This window comes from Artemia franciscana, chromosome 10 (genome assembly GCF_032884065.1).
Source record: "Artemia franciscana chromosome 10, ASM3288406v1, whole genome shotgun sequence".
NCBI classification, from domain to species: domain Eukaryota; kingdom Metazoa; phylum Arthropoda; class Branchiopoda; order Anostraca; family Artemiidae; genus Artemia; species Artemia franciscana.
This window is the reverse complement of record NC_088872.1, coordinates 1,399,175-1,415,243: the sequence shown is the minus strand read 5'-3', so window position 1 is coordinate 1,415,243 and position 16,069 is coordinate 1,399,175. Positions and strand designations below refer to the sequence as shown.

At 34.6% G+C, this 16,069-nt stretch overlaps 1 protein-coding gene across 5 annotated transcripts in view; it reads right to left on the bottom strand.

Moving 5' to 3' along the window:
- Window positions 1-16,069, bottom strand: part of LOC136031641 (uncharacterized) — a 196,584-nt gene that overhangs the window by 153,167 nt on the left and 27,348 nt on the right. For 4 of the 5 annotated variants that reach the window (XM_065711285.1, XM_065711286.1, XM_065711287.1 and 1 more), the window contains one exon: window positions 14,408-14,716. In XM_065711285.1, coding sequence (XP_065567357.1) covers window positions 14,408-14,716 — 309 coding nt within the window. Of the gene's footprint in view, window positions 1-7,451; window positions 7,574-14,407; window positions 14,717-16,069 lie in introns of those variants that run through there. The other variant, XM_065711289.1, reaches the window with a different exon arrangement.

Below are 16,069 nucleotides of genomic sequence, written 5' to 3'. Positions count from 1 at the left end.
GTAGGTGGTTTGAATACATTTTACGATGGTTCAGTGAATTTTTATAGGTCTTGTAACTGTATGAAACTAAATTTTTTTACCTAAATTTTTTACCTATTTTTTTTAACGCAAACTTTCCCAAGTGCTTTTTTTCTTCTTTGGATCCTCCACCATAGAATTATAAGGTTTAAACCAGACAGAAAAAGATAAACTACTTTCTTACACTTTAGGGTGCGGCCTATTTCCATTGGCTTCTTTTTGATTCTCTTGAGACAATCGTATTATTCCTTAGCCTTATTTCAGAAAAGGAAACAAATTAAGATGGTCTTTACTACCCGCTGTTGCCATGTAAAGTTGTGAGCCAGTAATATGAATGCAAAGTTTGACTATCCTTATTGAATGAAATGTTAATCATAGGCAGCGCAATAGCGCTGCCTAAGCAAAGAGCGATGTGAACACATTGTATTATTTATCTGTTTTTTTGTGTGTTTAGACCAGGGCACTTCGTATCGAAGAAGTTGTCGTACGAGCTTTCGAAAAGGGCTCATTCAATTGGAAATTAATAGTCGAAAGTGATTGGAGGGCAACTAACCTTTTTCCCACCCCCACCATTTCCCCAAACACATTCAATCAAATTTTTGAGATAGCTATTTTGTTCAATGTAGTTGAAAAATCCGCAAATTATGTCTTTGACATACCCCCACCGTCAGGGCAAGGGTTGTAAGTTATGCCCTGGGGTCCTTTTAGGTTTATATAGAATGGGTGATCGTAAAAACTTCGGAGAAGGCTAATACAGTACATTATATACTAATACATTTAATTGCTAATACTAAGTTCTGATGCTGTTTTTGAGATGCAGAGGGATCAGAGGGTAGAACCCCTCCCCCAAACACTTAACTGGTATTTTCCCAAAATGCATCTAATAGAAATTTCGAGATGGTCATTTCTTGTCCTAGAAACTTCAAAAAGTGCTCATTCGGATGAAAATTGAAAGGGCTAGTGACCTTTCTATTAGTCAAAAGTGATTGAAGGGTAACTAGCCCCCTCCCACGCCAAAACACTTCCCCAAACACATACAATCAAAATTTTGAGATTGCCATTTTGTTCAACGTAATTGAAAGGTCCGAACATCATGTCTTTGAGGATGACAGCCCCCCCCGTCCTCAGGGCATGAGTTGTAAGTTATGCAGTTATGCCCTGGAGGCATATAAGGTACATATAGAAAGGGCCATCTACAAACTTCAGAGAGGGTTCATTGAATTCACAATCAGAAGTTCTAGTGCTCTTTTTGAGACTCAGAGTGATCAGAGGGTGGATACCTCCCACCACTACCTCGTATTTTCCCGAAATTCATCCGACATAAATTTTGAGATGGCCATTTGTAGACGTAGAAATTTCGAAAACAGATCATTCGATTCGAAATTGAAAGGGCCAGAGTCCTTTTCATTAGTAGAAAGTAATTGGATGGCAACTACCTCCCTCCCTCGCCCACAATTTCCCCACACACATCCAATCAAAATTTTAAGATAGCCGTTTGTTTAACATGATGGAAAGGACCAGAAATTACGTCTTTGACAACCCCCATACCTACTCAGGACCAGAACATAATTTGCACTTTACTGAGAAAAATGGCTTTGGATTGTCAGTTTAGAATATGTATACTGATATTTGTTCCTTAAAGTCTTAATAATTTTTAATTTATTAAAGTTAAAAAAGCTAAAATGTTTGAACATATTTTGTTTATTTAAATCATACAATAGATAGCCGAGTCAAACTCAAAACAAGCAAAAATTGACATGAATAGGGCTGAGAACGCACATACCTTTTCAAGACCAGAACATAATTTGCACTTAACTGAAAACAAAATATATTTAAAATATTTTCACTTTGTTTTTACTTGTTTTGAATGTTTTTACTAGATATATGAAGGCGGCTATCCTCCCCTTGCATTCCAATTACAGCGCGAGCGTCTGGTGCCCTTTTTCTGAATAACAAGAGGCTGGAGGGAAAGCAGCCCTTCTCTAAGCCCATTTACTCTCCAGGCACATCCAGTCATAATTTTAGATAACCATTTTGTTCAGCATAGTAGAACAGTCCAGCAAATATGTCCTTAGAGGTTTTGGGCAAGTCAACCCTCTGCAATTATGCAATCTGCCCATTATGCTTTAAAACTAAATGTTGCTTTCCAAATAAATCAAAAGTCATTGTATTAAATGGCTGCCAATAAGACACCTCACCAATATATCGAGACCGACTGATTCTTAAAGAAGAAAACTGAAAAGATATACAAAGTTTTTTTTTCATGAAAAGACTATGTCAATAAAAAACAAAAAGAAATTAATTTGAAGAACTTTTTCCACAAGACAAGTTTTTAATAAGAAAGTAAAGATAGCTGAATCGAATTCAAAAGGAGCAAAGAGCAGTGTGAGTAGGGCTGATAACCCCTATGTCATCTCAAGACTAGAACACACTTGGTGCTTTACTGAAAACAAAATAGGTTTGACCTTTTTTATTTTCATAAATGAAAAATTATCGAAACCTTGACGAAGAAACGTCAGTATACGTCAAGTTAACTGACAATCAACGGTCATTTTTTTTTTGTCAGTATAGCGCGAATTCTGTTCTGGTCTTGAGGAGGCATAGGGGCTATCGGACCTGCGCATGTAAATTTTTGCTCGTTTTGAGTTTGACTCGGCTATCTATCGTAATTTCTGTTCATTTTGAGTTTCATGCATTTATTGATAGTGACTTTTGGTAGTTTTACGCTTGGAAGATTATTTGACTTTATTTTTGCTCGTTCTGGGGTTAATGGAGATCTTCAAAAAACTTGTCTTGTGTAAAAAGTTTTTTTTTTAATTAATCTCATTAAAAGAAAGAAAGCTTTTTGAGGCCCACATTTTCTACAAGATACGTCTCTGTTTTCTTTCGCAGAATGAAGTTTATGAAGTTTTTAGGAAAGTCTTATATTTCTGTCTGTGTTGCCACATTGAACTGCAAAAATAAATGATCAAAACTAATTAGCTGCATTGTCACTTGGAAACCCTTTTCGTCCTAACAAATTTCAATATTAACATTTTGTTGTTCTCTACGCCTAAAGGTCATACCTGACATTTCCAAACTTTTAAGATAATTGCCAAAATCGTCTACTTAGCTGCGTCTTATTCTACAATCATAATTAATATCAGTGAATTTTTGTTTTTTAGATGTAGGATGAAGACCAGAAATTTACAAATTTGAGTTTCTGTTTCTTTTTGTTTGAATGCTGTAAGGTAAGATTTATTTGTAGCGTCTCAGTCTTCTATTTTTGCCAAGAAACAGAACTTTAAGTCGTCACTAGTGTTTATTGCGTTTTGAGGAAAAAATCATATTTAATTGGTTAACTCTAAATGTGGATCTAGTATTGGCATTATAATAATAATAATAATAATAATAGAAAAGAAAGTTTGCAAAAAAAAATCTTAGGCTAAGACCTGACCGACACAAAATGTCTTTTATCTTCCCTTCTGTTTCTATAACCCTATCTGTTCCTCTTTCTCTTTCTCACAGGGACTCTCTCCATCTCTTTATCTCTCTCTTTCTTTTACTTTCTCTATATCACTGTGACTCTCTGTCTGTTGCTATTGAGCAAATTTCCGTCATGTGTTTCTGTGGAGACTAGTTGTAACTGAGACAGAACATTTTTTGCCGATCTTTCAAACTGTTTGTGGCAAGCAAAGAGCTCTCCTTAAAAAAAAACTAGCAATATATACATCTAAAGAATCAAAAGTATTTGGCAGAAGAAAGGCTTACTAATCTAAGAAAGGGGAAGTGACACACCTAAACGGGGAGGCAATCTTGATGAAAAACTTACTACCAAATTCAACATTTCCATGAATTTTGTGTCGAATGTTTCAAGTCATGGGACATAAAATTTTTAATTTTTCCAAGAAGGCTGGTGATAGATACATTTTTGTCTAATTAGTTTTTTCTTCAGAGGTGATCTTATTGAGCCAGTGACCATAGAGTATCAAAATATCTTATTCGAGTAGAAAATTACGAAGTTCTAAAGGCTTTTTTAAGCAACAAATGAGATTATACCACAGCAATGTGCAAATTTCTATTTATTTTACGCCATAGAACTGGGATTTTGGCCCAAAATGGGCTAGTTTCCTATCGGTTCAGTTGTTATTGGTTTTGAACCTTCAAAATAATTATTATATATAATGTCCCATTTACAGAAGCCAGACTAATCTCTAAACAATTCACGGGAAAGGAAATATTACTGTGCAAAATTTATTGGGTATTAGCCCAGTTGTTAGGTTTGTGTGTAATTGGACTTTAAATTCCATGGACCAAATTTTTTATATCTAGTTTAAGCCACGCTATGTGGCAAAACAATAATATTGTCATTCAGACTGTTTCTTATGTACATTCTCGAAAGCAACGTGTTCTCGCTAGAAATTAAATAGTTTAACTCTCCAAAATAGTTTCCTCTTCACCAAAATTACAGAAAGTTCGTCTTGGGAGTTGAATCTTTAAACCTTCATTTTCTTGCCGTATACATCCATAATTGTGACTTACAGGGACATAGGACTTATCAATAACTTTTCTTGATTCCTTCGATGGCTATTCCTATCTTTTTTTTTATTCCTTTTTCACTCTTTTGCAAAAAAAGGGCATTTTTTTTTGCTTTTTTTCTGTGAAGCAAACAAATATTATCTTTGCTTCATCCCTTATTTTTTACCCTTCTACTATTTCGTCGCTGGCTCGTTTTTATCTTCACGATCTACAGACTCGTTGAGGATTTTTTTTCTTTTATTTTCATCCGAAAGAAAAAAAGAAGAAGTGTTTCTTTCAATATCAAATTTCTTAGAAGAAAAAAGAACACAAAGACCCACGTTTGCATAGTCAGCGCAGACACAAACACACAAACGTCACTAATGGCAGACATACAACATATTCAAACATTGAGGAAATATAGAGTTTAGATATTATGTCCGCTCTTTGCTGTTTAGGTGTAATTGTTTTGATATTACATCGTTCTGCTTAGATTTTTGGTTTCACCACTATCAAATTCCTTATACCCTAGAGCTCACTGACCTTATTCAAAAGGGCTTAAATTTAAACTTTCAAGCCTGATGGAAGAAAGAGCAGAGTCTTTATTCTGTTTAAAGTCCCAAGCAGGGGTTGACCGATATGGGTTTTTGAGGTCCAATACTGATACCGATATATCGGTATTGCACCGACGCAATACCGATGTAATTTTCCAATAAATTTTTCTCGGAAAAAAATGTTGTCTTAAGTTTAAACCCCAATTCTCTGCCCATGTTCATACTCACATGTTTGTCCCTGGTCTATTACACAGCAAACAACAGCCTCAATAATTCACTTTGGATTCCAAAAAAATGGCAATTTACAAGAAATGTTTAATTTGCTTTACCTTTTAAAATCAACAGCTTCTGAGCACACTAAAGAAATGGTGGAAACTTGCTCAAGTGACAAATAAGAAAAATTCAATGAAAGAAGCCAGTTTAGTTACATGGACACAAATGTGTGAAAATCTTATTCAAAGAAGTGCAATGTATTTAATGAAATAGATTTTCAAACCCAAATTTCAATAGCCAGATTTTGAATATTGATCATTCACAGATTAATATGGAAACCTTACCTATATTCATATGATATGGTCTGTTACTAACGACTCCACGCTTGGCACACTGGATACAGGGGTGCAGCTAGAGTTTTCTGTTTGGAGGTATTTAAAGAATGTGTCGACTAAACCGTCCAGTATGCTGACAAATACGGACGCAAAAATTTAATTTTCAAGGTAAATATGTAAATTTTCCAAGTTGTTTGCACCTGGTGGTTACACCTCGGAGCCTCCCCCTCCCCACCTCAAAACACCCCCTCTCCCCGTTTTCTGTGCCCATGGCTGGAAATCATGGTTGTAACCGACTGAGTCTTGGATCTTTAACTCACGGAAATGAACATTCATTAAACAGAAACTATACAGTTTATTGTATTCTTTTCAGGTTTTTTGGTAGAAGATGTACGTTCATGAAGTCATCATACATTTAAAATATTGCTGCACCAAGTGTATATTGATAAATATTGACCATAAAAATATACTTTAGCTTATTTCTGCCACTCTCTCCACCATAGTCAGAGATAGCTGGTGGCTCCACCGGGATTGTTGCTAGACAAAATGTTTGTGGGAGGAGCAAGAGATTTTACCGACCGGCTGGCCATTTTTAGCGACTGTTTTTGTCAAAATTAGCATAATGTCTGTTTCGAATACTTCTTCTTACAAAGACCTCTTTTTGAAGACATTTTTTACCAAGTGACCAAAAATATTGGGGGGTCCCCCTCCTTCCCCCCATAAGTGACGGCCCTGGGCTCCACTCCTAATGACTGAACACGCGAAATTACCTGAGGAAACCTGGTGCCATCTTCTGGACAAGTTTTGCACAAAAACAAATATAAATGCATCGGCCGATAACCGATATTTTTTTCCCGATATCCGATAATGACACTGCCCCTCATATAAGCCCGGTAATATTGGTCGGTGGATATAACAGTCGGGCCCTAGTCCTTAGATCACTGATCAGAGCAGCATGGACTTTCTGATAAAATAGCCAGAGAAGTGAAGTAAGAGCCCTCAAACTTTCTTTAAAATCATTATAAATCCAAATATATAAGATCTTAGCAGATTGTTTAGAAGAAAAACAGGCCCGTCCCATTAAATCTTCTAGATTTTTTTTGCCTGTCTCTGTATATAGTACAAAATAAATAAAATTAAGAATACAAAAAAAGATCAAACCAATAAAAACAAATAAGAAAATTCTAAAAACAAAACTAAATGAAGAATTCATAGTGAACTTAAGTCGGCTCTTTGGAATCTGGGTTGTGCCTCTTTAGATTTAAATTCGGAATGTCAGCTTGCTAATTTTGGTACTCAAGAAGTTAAAAACCGGGGCTGATGATTGCTACTTTTTGTGCTGGGAAAAATAAGACCTCGGGGTAGATGACCTGATAGTGGCTCGGCACACACAAGGTATCCCTAGGACCCTTAGATGCTAAAATCGTTACGCTAGGAAACATAATACAGTCACAATCTTCTTTGGTACATTTTTGCACCCTCCTCCTCCCCCCGCTCCACTTCCACTCTCCAAAAATTCACAAGAATCAAACATGTAAAGTCGGAAAAAATAGTCTTGTTTTCAGGAGAAAGTATCAATGGCTGTTCCCTCGTACATATAGGGAGATGCTGTCGTTTCATCACACCATTACTTTTCATCCCATATTAGGACGTTCCGACCCCAAGTTAAGAAGCTAAGGTATACCACCCAGGGTACTACTGATGAAATAGTATCAATTTTAGCGAGAACGAAGACTCGCCTCCATAGACCGAATCATTTCTGTTTTGGTGAAGAAAGGTAACGATGAAATCTTCTAAAAAGAATAATGGCAACAATTTTTTAGCTTATTGTTACCTTTTAATCTATCATGAAGGTAATAGAATATGTGGTAATTCCTCTTGCATATAGAATAAAAGCTTCAAGTTAATTAACTATCCAAAGATACATAGGATATTAAGGAGAATTCGATCTTTGAAACTTCAACAGGGTTCTTATCATAGTTACACAACATCTTGTGCTTAGTAAATAACACCAATGTTCGATAAAGAGTAATAAAGCTCATTAATATGTAATTATGCGTAATTAACAGCAATAGTTTATCGTAAACGGTAATGTAATAAAGTCTGTTTTTAAAAGTCACGTCATATCAGGCTCCAAAATTTACAGATACTAAGGCCCAGGGTTAGGCATAGAAATTTTCTATAGAAAGTGGTACGGTCGCACGTTGGACTTAAAGTCCAGGGCTTCGTGTTCTCTTTACATAAAGTGTGAATAGATAGAAAATCAGCTATGACATAGAATAAAATGCAGACTAAATGGTATACATATATAATACGAACTATAATGTAGTTCTTAAACCACCTAAAACTATAAAAAGTTCCAAGTCAAACAGTTCGTGGTAGCGAACTGTAGTAAGGAGCGACCCGGCTGAATAGTAACCGAAACTCTAAAAAATAGAATTTTGATACCAATAGTTACATCAAAAAAATTGTATTTTAATTTTGATTTTAAATATATAACTTTCATCAAGATTAGTCTTACCCATCAAAAGTTAGGAGCCTGAGCAAATTTGCCTAATTTTAGAAAATAGGGGGAAACACCCCTTAAAGACATACAATCTTAACGAAAATCACACCTTCAGATTCTGCGTATCAAGAAACCCTATTGCTGAAGTTTCAAGCTCCTATCTACAAAAATGTTGAATTTCGCATTTTTTGCCAGAAAACAGATCACGGATGCGTGTTTTTTGGTTGTTTTTTTTTGTCTTTTTCCCAGGGGTGATCATATAGATTCAGTGGTCCTAGAATGTCACGAGAGAGCTCATTCTAATGGAAATTAGAAGTTCCAGTGCCCTTTTTAAGTGTATAGTAGGCTGAATGAAATACTAATCTAAGGGCCAGTGGCTCCTCATGTTCCTCTTTTGAGAGGCATGGTTCCCTTTCAACAGTAAAACACTAAGTTATTTTTAGAAGGATCAAGATCCTAGTTATTTTCCCTTTTATTAACCCGAAAAGAATGTCTTATTTATAGCTATTTCTGTTTTAGGAGGTCTAGGGCTCTTCATTCCCCCGCAAAACTATTGACAGGGTTCCTATAGTAAACTAAAAGAATGCGTTACTTTTTAAAGATAGGAGATTGCACCAATCTATATTAGGCTGAATAGAATATTAATCTAAGGACCAGTGACTCCTCATATCCCTCTGCTTAGGGGCATGGTCCCCTTTCAACACTAAAACACAAAGTTATTTTTAGAAGGAGTAAGTTCCTAGTTATTTCTCCTTTTATTAATCTGAAAAGAATATCTTATGTATAGCTATTTCTCTATTTGGAGGCCAAGGGGTCTTCAACCCCACTCAGAACTATAGACAGGGCCCCTATAGTAAACTAGAAAGAATGAGCTATTTTTTAAAGATAGGAGATAACACAAATGTCCTAATAGTCTGAGAAAGTTTTCTCGCATATATTTTTTTTTTAGCGTTAAAGCATGATGGAAAGTCCATTCCCTTCAGGACAAAGGGGTCCTCAAAACTATCAAGAGGGGCCTTTATTGTGCCTAAAAGAAGGAATTATTTTTTTTAAACCAAGAGGATCCGAATTATTTTTCCATGCTGTAAAAATTAATCTTTAAGAAAAATATCTATATTTTTACTAACGTTAAGTTTGGTATCTTGCATGGGGATCTCCTCATGCTGGAGGGCCCACATTCTTGCCTTTTATAAGGAGCACAGGTCTTGAAGACCTAGAGACTTCACTATCTTACTTGAAGATGGCTTGCATTCCCCCTGTTTTGCATGGGAGCCGAAAGACCGACAATTTCACCATGCATAATGACCTGAAGTTGTATCACTTTCCATATCTTATGTAAGACTGATGAGAGAGCTTGTCCGAGACCAACTTTTATAGCTCCCAGGGGACATAAAATTACCTGGTTCCGCTAGAAGAGCAGGAATCAATAGCGGACCACGCGACGCTTCTGTTTTCTGGAAAAAAAGGGATATCTTTTGGAAAAGGGATATCATCAAAGGCCAAGAAGCCTTTGTCCCTAGAAAAATCATTAGGCGTCTAGACTCGACAGTGGTTTTGCTCATAGAAAATGACCGAAAAATCAGTTGTTTGCTGACACAAAAAGGTTCTGTGTGTGTTAAGCATGAAAATATTTGGTGATTAACAACTGGGACCATGTCCTTACTTGAGGTGACCTTGAAGGCTCTTTCCGGGCGCTCACGGGCTTTTAAGTAATTAAAGAAAAAACATACTCTATTACGTGACACCTAAAGAAAACATTCCCTATAACGTAATATCCAAATAAATCCTGAAGCAAATAAGCCCTGACCCTCGCGGGTTTTTTAAACAGTCAAAGAAAAAACACTCTCAGTTATGTATCAGACACCCATATCTTTCAGAAAACATTTCCTATTACGTAACAGGCACCAATGTCTTGAAGAAAAATAAATAACATCTGCGCCTTGAAGAAGTTTAAAAAAGTGTCAGGGCTGGGATTCGAAGGGATAGGGCTCTCATGAAACTCAAAAAGGCCTACTACTAATGCCATCACTATTAATGACCCGAAAAGTTATTTTTGCTGTTGTTTATAAATATGCTAGTTTCAATTACATTATTTTAGTAATCCACTGACAACGGTCGCTAGATACGTGATCGAAATATCTGGACTTTTCTGCCTGTTTTTTCCAGTGTGTAAATATATATATTTATCCACATTTGAATATTTATTTGCAAGCTTACAAATATTAGTTATATAATAGATAATACTGCAATAAAGAAGTGCATTGGTATAATTTATAGAGCTTATAAACTGTGAAATGCATATCATAATGATAATAAGGATTAAGATAGTGCTTGCTTACTGTACTATGAGACATTATCCAAACAGTATATTATTCTCATCGCATGCAAATTATCTTTAATTTTCCAAATCATTTTATTTTGTTTGAAAATGTTTCTTTGATTTCTAGGGACCATGGTTTAAAGCAAATTTTCAGGGAAACAATCGAAATTTAAAAAAAATGTATTCAAGAATAATTCCATAAACAGAGATACAGGTGAATTGGGATTGAACTCAATTTATGATAATTTACTGAGGTCAAATAAAGTAAATATCACCTCACCTAAGAGCTATGACCTCTGTCAACGTAATATGTCAGATTATTCTAATGAACCGGAACCGAAAAGGTCAAAGAGATTTGCCTCCGCTGTTGCATTGGAAAAAGATAAGAGCAATAAAATATATGTAATTAGTTTATTAGGTATACTTTTTTTATTTTTATTCATGTCTTTTAGTTTTACTGCTGATGATGAACACTGTATATGTGTTCGAAATATCCAGTTAAATAATTTTATACCTATTAACTGTCAATAAAAAGGTTTCATCCCTATTTTGAACTGTTTTACTTTCAAGATGACCTTTTTGCAAACGTTTTGATGATTTAACGAACCCTGAGGTGAAAGGCCTCCAGTTCAGTCTGTTTATAAGTCAGTAGCCGTCAAAGCCATATTTGTATGGCAGTGCCATCATGCTCTCTGCATCATTTTGTTCAGAAAAACTTGGGAAGTACTTAAAATAATAGTCATTTATTGCCAAAGTTAAAGTTCTCTTGACAAATATGGGTAGGGCTAAAGTTCCCAAAAGGTATAAATGCAAGAGCGTCATTCGCGCTTCACTGAAAACGATTTGTGTTTTCTCAGGCGAACTTTATCAGGCTCGTAGCTTTTGATAGGTGGCATTAGCCTTTATTTTATACGTTTAGGTGCCTTTGGGGATTATCACAATGTAAACTTTCCGTGAAAAACTGAGTTAATCTGAGTTTACTTAATTTATTTAGTATTTTTGGAATCTGCATAAAAAATTTAATTCTTTTGGTGCATGTATATTGTTATAAAAACCTCTATTTTTAGAGTTTTGGTTAGGCTAGTAGTGGGCTGACACGCTCTTTACTTACACTTTGTTACCACGATCTGTTTGATAATTTTTTCACCCTTGCACTTCGTATGACACTTTGTTAAACACATAACTATATCTTCGGGCATATTAACCCTCCTCAGAGCCCATTGGGCAAAGGCTATAAGCTATGCAATTCACCAATTGTTTACATGTATTTTTTATTGGGAAAAGGGGGTACGTTTGACCCATGGTGTCCAAAAGGCCAAGGACATTCAGGTGAATCTTGCATGGCGTGTTTAGGGGAGTGTTGAACTAATGTCAAAACACACTATTTGAATGCAGGGTTTTAAAAAAGTGGATCTAAGGAATGGGTTAGGACCTTAGTCTTAGGGTAAAAAGTTTGAAGTCTTAGGGAATGATACGGTGGATGACGAATAAACCAAAAGGTAGCATGTGGAAGCTACTAGGATGGCTAAAACTACTACTACTACTACTGCTACTGATACTACTACTGCTACTACCACTACAACGGCCACCTACTGTGCCCACCACTACTACGACAACTACTGCTTTTATTGTGACTACTACTAAGGCTGAAAATAAAAAGATGAAAATTTCAGTAAACTTTAAGGGGGAAATCCAAATACATTGCTACTGCTACAAATACAACTGCTACGACTGTTACTACTACTGCTAATACAACTACTACAGCCACTATTGCTAGTACTACTACTTTTATTACTATTACTGCTACCACTACGATTACTACTACTACTGCTGCTACTACTAGTACTACTACTATGACTTCTATTACTTCTAAGGGTATAATGGTAAGAATTTGAGAGTACATGAAGGGGGAAGTTAAACAAGCTGGCTGTCAAAATTGTCGTATCTCTGAAATGGCTTAGATTATGAAGTTGTAACTTTCAAGGATAGCGGAAAAATAAATTGCTTTTTAAAAGTTTTGAACAGTAGATTCATATCAGTTTTTTTTTTTAGAATTCCCTCAAAGCAAGAGTTCTTGGGATCCACAATTCCTTTTCAGCTTCTTTACCCTGACTGAAGCTCAGACAAAATAAGGACAAAACTTTTTTACTTAAATTAAACTCTAAAACTTAAATTAAAATAAATTTACTTGCGCTATATCTGGTGAAAAGAACCACAAGGAAAATTTAAGGAAATCTGATGTGTATATCTTACATCACGTCTACATTTCTTGGTTTTGCCTGGTTTCCACTTCTTTGTATTTGGAAATCTATTGATTTTGATAAGATATTATTTAGTTACTATCTTCTTACTTTTGTTTTTGCCCTGGTCCTGTGGGTTCCGGGATTATATGACACGGGAATTCACTAGGCATAATATTTTTCCAGGCAATCCTCCTTAACGTAACAACCTCAGACTAAAGAGATGGCTGTAATCTCAGATGCCATTGGGTCAGCTACCCCAGTAGTTTGAGTGAATGTGCCTATTGGGCTTTCTCAAAAGAGCAGCAACCCTAAATTTCCTCATGATTCATGATCATAGCCTTTATCCAAGAAAAGGACATCATCAAATTAGATGATGTCAGGGTAGACGGTGCCCTAGCAGGGCATGAGGATGCAGACGTGGATGAAAACGATGATGTTGGCATTTAAGGTCCCCTTTTAAAAGTGTCAACATAACATTTTACTTTTACTTCTTTTCACTTTTGAAGCATTGTAAATGCAGAAGTTCAACTTCGGCGTTTAAGCTAAGGGTGGATTACAATGAATATGACAGTGAAAATGAATGGAAATCAAATATAAAAAAAAAATTGCGTGAAAGTAGAGAAAACTATTAAAACTTAAATAATCAGTAACTAATCTACATAATAATGGGGAAGATACCTCCCAGCATCTCACTCTCGGTGCTAGTGACTAATAATTGTTTCTCATTGCTTCACGTTTGAATCCTCTTACTTAGGAGTAAATAATAGAAGTTTTGAAATAAAGTTAGTCTTAGCTTGTTAGTCGATGTTAGCTATTGTATGGACAAGCCGGTTGAATGCTATTGACCTACGAAGTAAGGCGAAGATTATATATATATATATATATATATATATATATATATATATATATATATATATATATATATATATATATATATATATATATATATATATATATATATATATCTGTTTAACCAAAACAAGAACCTATTGACTAGTTGAAAATCATTTTAATTTGAAATTATTACATTGTTGTTAATAGAACAGAAGCAAGTGAAAGATAATCTTAAGTCCATTGTAGACGAGAAAATTCATTAATATCAGGAGGGGAATCCGAGATTTTTGTATGTACCATTGAATATTGGATTTTGAAATTTTTGGCGTCAACCTTAGTTCTCCGATTTTTAATAATGAAATTTTATACGTTGCATTTTCTTGTGTGAAAAGACAATGTAGCTTAAAAGTTCTGCTACCACCTGAAAATGAACGAAGAACATATAACGAAATATGGAAGGAAGCCCTGACAACTACCTACGAAACTGCTTATTTTTAGAGTAATAATTCTATCTTAAGTTAATTAAACGATTAATATTCAAAATATATATATATATATATATTACATCATTGACATTTCAGGTTACAAGACCGACCTAAATAGTTCAGGACTTTAAGGAAGAATTCGCATTTTTCCCAAGGAGGTCGGGTGGTGCTGTCATGACGTAAAGAAGAGGCTCGCGTCTGCGGTTAGCAAGACAAGTGACAATGAGAATCCATATATAGAATATATAATTATATATATATATATATATATATATATATATATATATATATATATATATATATATATATATATATATATATATACATGTGTGTATATATATTTCTCTTTACATTGCTACTGCAAAATTAAGGTAAATGCTTGGAACATTTACCGTACCATACCTTTCTCATTCCAGCTCGATGCATCATCCAAAAATTGGCACTTTCTGTTTTCCATGACTCGCTTTCAACAGGAAGACAGATACATTGACTTATTGTAGGAAGAAGAGTAGACTGGTAAGTAGTCTGAGCTATGGTAAATATGTGAGTGAGATAGTCCCTTTTCCTCTGGCTACGGTATAATTTTGCTTCTGCATTGGTGCAAACCCCAATTTTTGTCCCTTGGTTTACTGCAATAAAAGCGTCTTCAATAATATAAGGGTATATTTGACCTTGAGGTAATTGACGCTGCATCTGATTTAGAAAGAATTCCTAGAATGAAAAGACAAATCAGAGCCAATTACTTTGAAAGAGTATACAGGATGAAATTGAATGAGGGTCAACAATAGATCTGAGAGTGTAAATTCATGCTGTTCAATAGTTATGACAAGATAAAGATAAAGGATTTTACTTTTAGAAGGGAGACAGAAACAACGAAAAGACAGTCATATTACATGAAAATGATAAATAATTTTACATTGCAAACATGGATAAAGTCAAGAAATTCAAAGGGCTCGAATATAGAGCCTACCTTCCACAGTGTTTTCCTAACTTCTCACATATATATATATATATATATATATATATATATATATATATATATATATATATATATATATATATATATATATATATATATATATATATATATATATATATATATATATATATCATGAAAAGAGAAATCACCAATGCAACAGCACAAACACACAAAAAAAAAAAAAAAAAAAAAAGAGAGACAGAAGGAGAAAAGGAAGACTGTTTTCCTAAATTAGTGATTAATATAGACCAGCACTTGAATGAGGCCTTAACCCTACTCATCCATACAATCACATAGGTCAAACAGCATAGCCACACACAATCAACCATAAAGAATAATCCATGGACAGGCAGTCATGTCGTCAACAAGTATAAGTCGTCATTTACCAAACAATAGAAAAAATAATATAGACAAATAATTCAGAGGCAACACCCAACATAAGGGCTCATCAGGAGAATACACTGGCCTATATAGGGTTTCGCCACTCTAAATTCTCTACCCAGCACAGTGTTGTGGCTACCACAGAATATCCATGGCATCCCCGCGTCAGGTATCACCCCCAAAATACATGCCTATGAAAAAAAAAAACAGCAAATGTAAAACAACCAAGTAAAACCAAAACAAACTTATCCTGTTAATATATCCCTCCCTTTAGCAACAATAGGTAAACTAAATATTATAAATTTTACCAAATCACAAATATTAACACATTGCAAAAAACCTGAATGAACTAAACAATTATAGAATGCATCTTTACCTTGTGGCTAATTTTTAAGAAAATCCGCTCAATTAGAAACACAATTCAAAATAAATGGCGCTGTGACAATAGTTCTCGAGGCTCCGAAATTAGTTGAAAATTTCTTTAAGTATTTCTAGATAATTCTTTTGATATTTATTTAAAAGTTCGCTATAATGAAAACTAAATTTTTTAAATTGCCAAGTTAATTTATTTGCAGAAAAACCTCTTGATATCAATTTTTGGCTTAAGATTTTACATCTATTTTTAAAATATATATATATATATATATATATATATATATATATATATATATATATATATATATATATCAAACAGTTCGTGGTAA